This window comes from Magallana gigas, chromosome 7 (genome assembly GCF_963853765.1).
Source record: "Magallana gigas chromosome 7, xbMagGiga1.1, whole genome shotgun sequence".
In the NCBI taxonomy this organism is placed as follows: Eukaryota; Metazoa; Mollusca; class Bivalvia; order Ostreida; family Ostreidae; genus Magallana; species Magallana gigas.
In genome coordinates this window covers 52,860,236-52,871,918 of record NC_088859.1, presented here as the reverse complement: position 1 = coordinate 52,871,918, position 11,683 = coordinate 52,860,236, and the positions used below count along the sequence as shown (strand labels likewise).

Here is an 11,683-nt window from a genome sequence, read left to right as displayed (position 1 = left end):
ATATATATTGCGCATGCGTGACAGGTGCTCGTCTGCTTTCCTTTTCCGGTTAAACATCAGCATGAAAAAAAGAGGAGAATAAGGGCCTAAAGTCCTCATTTGCTTAATGTTGCAGGCAGTTTTGGATTTTAAAGGGTACGTATTCGATGATTTTAATTATCAATGTTTGATATAACGATATAATTGTTTTACCATGCGTGCTGGTAATAGTTTTCTGTTGGTTTAATCTTTTGTTGACATGGGTTGCATGTATGATAAAATGATATCTATGGTGATGCTGATGTATTTTCCTATCGCAACAAATGATGACATTTTATAACTGATTAAGTCCTCCATTCCCAAGTTTCAAGGATATATTTATTCTTTGTTTAAAAATCAAGGGACCCTCATTTTTTCAAGAATTGTGGGGAATTTATAAGACTATTGGACTTAATCTTTGCTCATGCTAAATAATAAATATATATCATATTGATATGCATATTAATAATCGTCTGGAAGAACTGCATATTGGAAACTATAATGCAACTCTTTGTCTTTTAACTACTGCTTAGGTTGACAAATGTTACCATATTCTCTAAATCCTTGCTTTTAAATGATTGATACCAAATGAATTTATGCAGACTGGAACAGTCAGTGATTACTGTTGTGTATCATTTATACTGGTTATTGTCATAGGTATACAGGAAAACAAGATAGATGAGTCACTTTGCTGATTCCTGATAAATTTTGATTTGAATTTTGTAGTACTTGCACAAAAATAAGCCAACAACTTCTTAGCTGATGGAGTGAAGCAATAAGCCTAAGGCATGTCTACCATGACAACCATGGATGTCCGTCCCAAGATGCACAACATCAGGGATCGTCCAGCTTACAAGCACCCCCAGCACACACAGAAAGCCTTCGAGGTCCTCAACCACATGAGAAGGTAGGGGTCAACCAGAGATTCTTCTAATTTACAGGGCTGTGAGATATGCCAGCAGTAAATTTTGTTACTGTTGCTACCCAGGCACTTGTTTCTGCGATAAAGTTTACCCCCTATTATAATAATAACACAAAGTATGTATCTCTGAATTCCATAGAGTACCCCTTTTGGAACTGTGAGTTGCAAACATATTTGCTTTAACATTGTCTTCTATCAAAAATAACCTTCAAAATTATATATGGCATGCTTGGCTTTATTTTCTTCAATCTGGATTAACAGCATCCAAACATTGCACGCTCACCCTAAAGAATATTTATTATGTACAGTACTTTATACATGTATTTTTAAAAACCCAAACTTATGTTATTTTTGAGAATTGGGCACAGATCTTTCCTTCTGTCTGAGTTTCAAGTTGAATCATCTATTAAATAAAGTCTCCTCCAGTTAAAAGAAAACAATGGATAAGAATGAGATGTTATTTGTTAAGAATGTAAAATTCATTTCCTTTCTATGCACCAATCTTTTCAGCAAAAATTATAATTTTAAAGTAATTATACTTTTTTGCTTATTATTTTTGGGGGTAAATTTTTGTTTTGGGGTATTGCATTTTTTATGTCTGGCAAAAAAAAATAAATTCTAATCCATTCAATCATATTGATCATTTATATCATGGTACTGGGAATTTCCTTTTTATATACTCTGATTTTTTGGCAGACACAACTCATTATTCAACATTTTATGTTGTATACCAGTAAACCAGGGACTTTTTTGAAGTTCTATCACATCAGCTAAAGAAAATCATTTTTACCTTCTTGTTATGTTATTGAATTACAAACAGAACTAAACATGTAATCCTTATGCAGTTTGCCAATCAGACTTTTTAAACTTTTTAAAATTTCGACAAATTCATTCACACAAAAACCTTTGAATCCTATAAAGAGCCAAACATGTATTTTGACAAGTCTGCTTTAATATAACTTCCAAACCTATTATAAGTTAAAGTCACAACTGCATCCTATAAAGTCACAGCTATGAGCCTTGCCAAATACAACAGTTATGATATGCAAATCATCTTTGTGCTATGACTATGAAGAATCTCATGTACAAACATGGATAGTTTTTGATTTAATATTAAGCAGTATAGCTGAATGTTAATGCTGTGTTTTTCAGGCAGAATCTGCTGTGTGATGTGACAATAGTGGTGGACACTACTGAGATCCCTGCCCACAAAGTAGTCCTCTCCTCCTGTAGTCAGTATTTCTACGCCATGTTTACCGGAGATCTAGCCGAGGCCAAGTCAGACCGAATCACTCTACAAGAAATAGATCCAAAGGCCCTCATACAGCTGATTGACTTTGTGTACACTTCAGAAATCCACGTCACAGAGGAGAATGTCCAGGTGAGCTATTATTTTGTCCAGAAATCCATGTCACAGAGGAGAATGTCCAGGTGAGCTATTATTTTGTCCAGAAATCCACGTCACAGAGGAGAATGTCCAGATAAGTTATTATTTTGTCCAGAAATCCACGTCACAGAGGAGAATGTCCAGGTGAGCTATTATTTTGTCCAGAAATCCATGTCACAGAGGAGAATGTCCAGGTGAGCTATTATTTTGTCCAGAAATCCACGTCACAGAGGAGAATGTCCAGATAAGTTATTATTTTGTCCAGAAATCCACGTCACAGAGGAGAATGTCCAGGTGAGCTATTATTTTGTCCAGAAATCCACGTCACAGAGGAGAATGTCCAGGTGAGCTATTATTTTGTCCAGAAATCCACGTCACAGAGGAGAATGTCCAGATAAGTTATTATTTTGTCCAGAAATCCACGTCACAGAGGAGAATGTCCAGGTGAGCTATTATTTTGTCCAGAAATCCACGTCACAGAGGAGAATGTCCAGGTGAGCTATTATTTTGTCCAGAAATCCACGTCACAGAGGAGAATGTCCAGGTGAGCTATTATTTTGTCCAGAAATCCACATCACAGAGGAGAATGTCCAGGTGAGCTATTATTTTGTCCAGAAATCCACGTCACAGAGGGGAATGTCCAGGTGAGCTATTATTTTGTCCAGAAATCCACGTCACAGAGGAGAATGTCCAGGTGAGCTATTATTTTGTCCAGAAATCCACGTCACAGAGGAGAAAGTCCAGGTGAGCTATTACTTTGTCCAGGGTCCGTAGAATTGGAATATTTGAAACATAATGTTTTCAAATTTCCAAAAGTACTGGTTTACTTTTTTATGTTCAATAATTACCAAGAGTGGAAAAAGAGTGTTGTGTTGCATTAAGCCATTTTGATTAAATTAATTATTAGCAAAACAAGCTAATGGATTCTTGAAATGAATTTAAAAAAATTATGGACACTTGATTTGGAAAAATGTGTAGGTGTTGAATTAGAAAACTATTGATGATATTCTGACTGGTAATGGGTTCTGTAAATGGACCCAAAAAATAATTAAGCCTGGAAAACCCGTGCACTTAATAGAACAGAATCACATAATTCTAGCAAGAATGTTATGCCTGATGAAGGATGGGTAGTATACAGCTGGTTGTTACCTAACATTGCTGGAGTGCTCTGTACTTCACATGAAAATAAAAATAGTTGGGTTTGGAAATGGTGTTGTAGTTTTCTCAAGTACCTCTCTAGTAGAAACACAGAGAAAGAAAAAGTATTAACAGAAAAAGTATGAACAGAAATGCTTTTTGTTTATAATTTTACAGAACCACTTAAAACATTTAGGAGTTTCATGAAAAAGGAATTTTTGTTTCTGTAAATGCTGAGTTGTGAATATGTGATAACAGGTCATTAGTTAGGGCCATGCCATGCAGTTAGTGCATCTTTGAAGTGCTTGTAAATGTGTTACAGTGACCTTGGCTTTTTTTCTAGATTAAAGGTCAAGGTAAAAAAATCTTTGTCCCTTGCATAAATCATCACCAATGTTCTCTATCTGAAACATATAGGTATGCATTGACCTTGAAACACATTTGTAGGTGACAGGTCAAGGTAAAATTATATCTATTTAAAATACTGGTCTTGAGCATATTTTTCTTTCTCTTGGCTGAATCTGGCACGTGATTTACTTGAAGTATGCCAGTGGGTAAAGTGAGGGTCAAAAGTCAAGGTCAAATCAGTTACTCTTTAAACCTCTTGTGTGTGCATATTTTCCTTATACTTTAACCACAGAGTACCAGCAAGCAAAGCGTGTGATTCTTATTATCTGCTAGCAAGACCCTTTGAAATAACCACCATCTCAATGATATCTAGTTGCATCTATATCCATGTAAGACTTTTGGGGTACCTTCAGATGCATAGTATACTTATGACTTCTGAGTTTATATTGCATAATTGAAATAACGTTGCCTTTTATGTGACTTTGCAGACTTTGCTGCCAGTTGCCAACATCCTTCAGATCACGGAGGTCCGAGATGCCTGCTGTGATTTTCTACAGTCCCAGCTTCATCCCTCAAACTGTATTGGAATCCGGGCCTTCGCCGACCTTCACGCCTGTACGGAGCTTCTGAACTATGCCCAGACATACACAGAGCAGCATTTTGTGTAAGACTTGAGCAAGCTTTTCACTCAGTGATCTCCAAAATGTTACTGCTAACCAACTTTTAATCTTGTGTGAGAAATTTTTGCGAGGTTTGCAAGAGCCTCTACATCGCAGAGATTTTTTGCTGCTAAGCAATCTTCGCCATGTGATTGTATTAACATGTTATAGACGAGACTTGATCATGAAAAGTATATTCAATTAATAAGTTCATCTCCAGAAATCGTAAAATTAAATTATCGTGAATAAAAGTTGTGTCTGATTAAAATCAGCTCTTCTGATACGCTTTCACTCTCAAACATCTGAAACATCCAAATGACATTATGATAAACCAGTCGTTGGTGGGCAAAACTCTAGCCACCAGAAAAATTTGAGCATTCATTCAAGGTGGCCGTTTTGTTAAGAAAATGTATAACTATGCAGTATGTGCGTATTGTTTGGTTTTTCTTTTCTGCAGACATTCGAAATCTCACTGAAAAGGCTTGGAGTGCATTTAACGACATGGGTACTTGCTGTTACTTCACCCAACAGTATTTAAGAAACACAAATTTTGATTGGTTGAAAAAGGTTATGACCTTATTTTTAAATATTTAGATTTTTGGGTCGTTTAGACTTGACCCAAAAGTGGGTTGTTTCAGATGTTGGAGTGGTAGCCTATCAGAACAGCTGATTTTAATCAGACTGTGTTTACAATCACTGGTACTGAAAAAGAATCCAGTCCGCCACACTTCTACTAATAACTGGAAGAAGTGTAAAACATGGAGAGGTTAAATTGAAATTCAAATATGAACTGATAATAGAGATGTTGAACAAAAGGTGACATGTTTATAAGGCTTAAATGAATTTAAAAGTCTGCCATAGCCTTTATGTGAATTACTTTATATGAAAACAGATTGAAAATTTTTAACACATGATGTTTGATATAATACCTGGTATATGCGAACTTCCCAGCATACACCTGTAGCTTACGCGGCTGTTTAACTTTCAGAGATGTGGTCCATTTTGATGAATTCCTCTCGCTGAATGTGGACCAGATATGTAAACTGATCTCTAGTGACAGGTTGACAGTTGTTACAGAGGAACAGGTAAAGGGGGATAACTCACTTCATTCTTCTGAAAGCTTGTCTGAGACTCTTGATGTAGAAAGCATTTTGTTAAATATTAATTTTTTCCCGATGGAAAATGTTTCTTTTTTAATATTTCTGTGATTACATGTGTAGGTTTATGAGGCGGTGTTGTCATGGGTACAGCATGATTTGACCAATCGGCAACAAGAAATTGACCAGCTGCTCGAACATGTCCGCTTGCCTCTGATTGCCCAGGAATACCTTGTACAGAAGGTGGAGGAGGAGCCGCTGGTGAAGACCAGCAGTCGGTGTAAGGACTTCCTGATCGAGGCCCTCAAGTACCACCTGCTGAAGACCGACCAGAAGGCAGTGTATAAGACCCCCAGAACCCTCCCCCGCACTCCGCTCGGACTACCCAAGGTACCGTTCAGTAGAGTCAAGGGCTGTATCACTGGGATAGGACTTATGTAGTCCTTGAAACTTCTCATTGAAGGATATTTCTAGCTATAATTTGATCTACAAATAAAAGGATATGTATTTGTCTGTATATATTTTATTTAATTTTTCAAATAATATGTACATAAATAAATAAGGGTATATTTATTTTCATGGAAAAATGAGTGTTTTAATTTCTTTTCATTGAAAATACTGAATTATAATATTGGTAACAGTTTATATTTTTCTAAGGTTCATTGTTTGTATTGTAATGATGGATGGCAGGGTTCAGTTTATCTATTTCAAGTAAAGGTGTATGTTGTAATACATACCTAGGTTTTGTTGGTGATTGGTGGACAAGCTCCAAAGGCCATCAGAAGTGTGGAAAGTTACGACTTTAAGGAAGAGAAGTGGCACCAGCTGGCTGAGATGCCGTCACGGAGATGTCGATGTGGTAAGAATTTCATCCACTGATCTTCTTTTTCCATTGAAGTGAAGGGCATTTTATCACTTTGATGTTCTTGTAAGTTTGTTTTACAGAACTAAAAAATTATATCCTTTGGTAATACTAAAGGTATTGTTAAGGGATCAAAGAAATGATGAATTAGAAATCAGTAGGGGTAAGAAATACATGTATATCCATTGTTAACCCTTTAGGTGTGTATAATCTAAAGGAATTAGAAGTCAGTGTGTTAAAAATTATATCCACTGATGACCATGTTGGGGGTATTATAGAGTCAAAGAAATACTGGTCCCAATGTAATACAAACTTTCCTCATGTCAATACTCAGCCTCAAGTCTTAAGTTTTTATCTCAAATTTATGCACAACATATAACTCAAAGATGGATTTTTGTTATATTCAGGGGTTGCAGTGATAAATGGACTTGTGTATGCAGTCGGGGGATTTAACGGTTCCCTGAGGGTCAGGACAGTGGACGTGTATGACCCAGTCAAGGACATGTGGACGTCCTGTCCCAGCATGGAGGCCAGGCGGAGCACCCTGGGGGTGGCCGTATTACATGGAAATATCTATGCTGTTGGAGGCTTTGATGGGTCATCAGGTTGTTATAACGGTTAATTAATTATTAGCATTCAAAAGAATGGAGAATTAGCAGTGGGTTTTTTTATACTTGAATGTATGTTCATTCTAGGGTCTGGGGGCATAGAACTTAGAGAAGTTCACCTTTAATCTTAGTTTCACTTTAACAAAAAGAATATATATAGAAAAAGGAGACTGACTTTGATCAAATTAAGCTGTTTTAAGTTTTATGAAATTGAGAAGTATGGCCACTGGACCTGATCTCAAATGAATTTTTTAAAAGATGTGTTTATAACCAGTTATTAAAATAAACTTATGTCTAGGTCATATTTTCACAAAATAACACATTATGTGTATAAGTTGAACGTATTTGCAAGAAGATATCAAAACAAGTGTTCTGGCATCGTCTGTAAGTGCCTGTGTTGTAGGACTTGACACTGCCGAGTGTTACGATGTCCGCTGTGGAGAGTGGAGGATGATCTCACCCATGAGTACCCGTAGAAGCAGTGTGGGGGTAGGAGTAGTTAACGGTAAGTAAATATCACACTTCATGAAAAGTTAGAAACTCCTACCTCAGGACCCTTGAACATGTAGCAAACTCTTGACTTGTAGTTGTTTGAAAAAAAATCCTGTTAAATTATGAATGGAATGAAAACTTTTTGACTCAGTGATGCAATAACTCTAGGCTAATAAAAAAGCAAACTTTTGACTCATGAAAGGAATTAAATCCTTTTGAAATATGGATGCTAAGAAAATTTTAGATTCATGAATGTTAAGAAAACTCTGTGTGGTGATTGTTGAGAATCTCAAAGTCTTGAGTGATTGACATTATAGGATGACTACACAAATGTTTTGTCTTGCCAATAAATTGATACCTCTCTCTCTCCCTCTAGGTATGCTGTTTGCTGTAGGGGGGTATGATGGAGCGTCCAGACAGTGCTTGAGTTCTGTAGAGTGCTACAACCCAATGACAGACATGTGGTCCCCGGTCGCTGAAATGTCGTGTAGGAGGAGTGGTGCAGGTACATATCCAGCGTCTCTGTTGACGTCAACTTTTTATGAACATTTTTAACTCCTTCTTTGAAACCACTTGTGAAACTTGCCACAAAGCATATTTGTATTAAAAAAAGGATATAAGGATAATACCTTTTTTCAAGGGTAGATAATAAAGAAATATGTCAAAATGCCATCTTTTGATGAACCACTTGTCAAAATGACATCTTTTGATGAACCACTTGTCAAAATGACATCTTTGCATGAACCACTTGGCCAGTAAAGATAAACCTTATGTCAAAGCTTTGTCACTTAGTGCGATTCAGGTTTATTCAACCTTTGACCCCTTAATCAAATACAGGAATTAGGAGGGGTGTGAGGTTTAGCATTAAAAAGTAAAAGTCTTAAAAATCTTCTCAAGTACTACAATGCTACACTTGTAATTTTACTCTAAAGACATTGTGATTTAGTGTAATTTCCTGTGTTTAAAGAGGGGATTTCTATGTATGAATATGAAGAAAAAAAACTTTCCAAATTCTTTTTTCATAAGTTAACGGGAACATGTTGCAATTATATCACTGTAGAAACATCCTTAGATACTAAAGATTTTTATTAAAACCTTGACCTTTGCTGTGGGGCTCCAGGATGGAGGAAAAATCATTAAGAATTTTCATCCAAAGAATGCTAAATGATATTTGTAATGCAAATAAAGGAAATTTAGGGCTATGTAAAGGATTATATGGAGTGGAATACAAATACACTAACACAGTCTTTAGGCAAATTGTTGCTCAGATGAGGAATTTCACCCATGTACCTTGATCTTGTTTACAGGTGTGGGAGTAGTGGATGGGTTACTGTACGCGGTGGGCGGCCATGATGGACCGTTGGTCAGGAAGAGTGTGGAGGTCTACAATCCAGACACCAACAGCTGGTCACAAGTCAGTGACATGCACCTGTGTCGCAGAAACGCAGGTAGGTCCTTGGTTCTGAAACTGCTTCCTGATCTCAATTGACCTTTAATCAATTTTAATCCGTTTTATATGATTTGTAGTAGAGAGGTATATAGCTATGACTTATTATATGTAGGTGTGGTGGCTAATGGTGGATTTCTGTACGTGGTGGGAGGGGATGATGGATCATCAAACCTGGGCTCTGTGGAATGTTTCGATTATAAAACCAACCAATGGACACTCTTACCCTCCAGCATGATGACCGGTCGCAGTTATGCTGGGGTCACGGTCATTGACAAACCTGTGCTAGAGATTTAAACAGTGGTCAAGGTCATAGATAAACCAGTGCTGGAGCGACATGCTGGGGTCAAAGTCATGGACAAACCTGTGAGAAATGTAGACTGGTATCGTTCATTAACAACCAGTGCTGGAACTCTAGGCCGGGCACCAGTCAATAAATAGTGCTCTCTAATTCAAGGACCACAACTCTTCAGATCTTCAAAGCATTTTTGACTGGCATTAGGAAAAATCCTTTTATCTGTGATAGCAATCTGAAGAAAATGATGTGCAATATTTACAATGGCATGAGTTTCTGTGTTTTGTTTCTGTACATGTATTACATGTATTTAGCCTATGAGGTGATTTGGTTCTACTGTAACTCACTGATGCTTATTATAACCTGTGTGTGTTGATGTGTGAAGTGCTGGTACTTTGATACAATCAGTGCAGTGCTTCTATGTAGATTAAGATATAGACCCAGTACACCCTGTGTTGATACTATGGGTGACTGATTAGCACTCTCTTTGTTATTCCTCCTTGGAAAAATTGTAACTGTACAGTTGGTTTTTATAAGTAAAATATTGTGTGAAAGCAGTGAGATACTACATTGTATGTTTTCAAGCTTAAGAGATTTCAAAAGACATATCCTTGTTTCTTGGTCCAGACTTTTACCATTCCTTTATGTAAGATGGATTACATGGAACATCAGTTTATGTATCTGTTAATCTTGGAAATATTGATGTAAAAACATGGTGACAGTTAAGATGATCTTTTTGTACTTGTCAAAGAATAAGAGACAACCATGTCTTGGCTGGTTTATGAAGTCCAGTTTTATTGATTCAGAAGCTTTAATAAATGGGACCAAAGTATTGGTACCAATTGTGAGTATAGGGGCCACAAAGTACTTACCCCATAGTCTTTTAAGTATGGTTCCACCATATTTGAGACAACAGTGGCAAAGTATTATGTCTCGGTTGAAATCTCAGTGTTGTGCTTATATACAAAACATGAAATATGCCAAAAGAGGAGATTTTTAATACTGTTCATATGTATCCCTTAGAATGATTGTGTATAAGTTGTACTCTGTCTTTCCATACTGAAATAAGAGGTTGATTAGGAAGTGTTCGATGTATACATTTGTTCAGCACCAGAATTAATGATTCGGTGAGAATGAACTTAATGGTCGGGGTTTTTGTTTGAGATGTATGAGGTTAAGTATATTGGGGATCAAACTTTAATTTATATGTGTATTGTTGTTTACTACATGTATTGCATATTGTATTTAATAAAATATGCAAAAAGGTATTTCTACTCATTTTTTGGTGTTTCGGAATAGAATATCAATGTATTGAACTAATTGATTTTTTTTGGTGAAAGTTATTGTTATTATTTTACTTCCTCCTTAAATGATCTTCCCTTGAAAATATGACACTCCTCACACTCTTTATCCTGGCTAGAATTATAAACCTAGCTGTCAGTTCCAGGGGTTTGCTAAATATAACGGGATGAGAGGAAAATTCCATTGGGGATTTGAACTTGGGTCCCTGGAATCTCTAGTCTAGTTGCTCTACCAACTGACCTTAAGCTTAAAACTACTAGTGCTTAGGTATTCAAACTGCTGTGACTTTTACACAAACTTATTAAATTAACTTAGTATAATTTAATTCTGGTTGTAATGTGCTTTCTGATTGGCTAAAAAATTATTTTATATCTTATAAAGAATGTTGCCTACGTCATAGTAAGACTTACGTCAAAAACATATCAATACGCCTGATGTTACGTTTGAATTTTGTACAATTCTACTTCATTTTAAAGGTCAAATGACGGTTTTTTTTTATCTACAATGAAGAGTAAAAAAATGAAATTATAAGCAATGAATTCAATACTTATTAGTTTTATACGATATAAAATGGTTTGAAACAGTTTACACTTTTTTATAAACCGCTTCACGGTTTATAAAGCGTAAACTGGCCCCAAACAATTTTATATCGTTTAAAACAAATAAATGAATTCATTCCTTAAATTTATAATATTTTTAAGTCACAGAAAATAGGCCTCAGACCTCCCCTGTCAAACAAAGTTATCCTTTGGACCCCCACCCCCCTTTCAGTTGAACATTTTTTCTGTGCATGCAACTATATTAATATTAATATTAATAATTGATGTGAGAAAGTCAGAGGTTGTTAATTAATTAATTAATTTTAGGGAAGGGATAATCTCTTCTTAGTAATTGAACCCTTGACCCCTTTCCATTAAAACCATTTTACTCTGCACTAGGAAAACATTGTGATTTGAATATGATTTACACTTGAAAAATTCTGAGTTTGTTCTTAGACTTTTTATATTTCGCGCCTTTAAAACCGGAAGTGATAGCAAGTTGTTCCCCGTTCGGCTGTTCCATTAATTGTGTAAACAGAATTTAAAAAGTAAAATTAACAATATATGTGG

At 36.1% G+C, this 11,683-nt stretch overlaps 1 protein-coding gene across 1 annotated transcript; it reads left to right on the top strand.

The window, feature by feature from the left end:
* Positions 1-9: 9 nt before the first annotated feature.
* LOC105341267 (kelch-like protein 2) lies at positions 10-10,540 on the top strand. The gene is made up of 12 exons (XM_034459168.2): positions 10-135; positions 745-925; positions 2,093-2,321; positions 4,301-4,476; positions 5,460-5,556; positions 5,692-5,958; positions 6,310-6,427; positions 6,838-7,035; positions 7,442-7,543; positions 7,907-8,035; positions 8,838-8,978; positions 9,093-10,540. Exons 2-12 carry the CDS (start codon positions 807-809, stop codon positions 9,272-9,274), a joined length of 1,758 nt encoding a protein of 585 aa, XP_034315059.1. The 5' UTR covers positions 10-135; positions 745-806; the 3' UTR covers positions 9,275-10,540.
* Positions 10,541-11,683: the final 1,143 nt, after the last annotated feature.

Coding starts and splice junctions, on each gene's coding strand:
- LOC105341267 (XM_034459168.2), top strand. CDS start 807: ATGTCTACCATGACAACCATGGATGTCCGTCCCAAGATGCACAACATC. Junction 6,428..6,837: donor GTCACGGAGATGTCGATGTG/GTAAGAATTTCA, acceptor TGTTATATTCAG/GGGTTGCAGTGATAAATGGA. Junction 7,544..7,906: donor GGGGGTAGGAGTAGTTAACG/GTAAGTAAATAT, acceptor CTCTCCCTCTAG/GTATGCTGTTTGCTGTAGGG.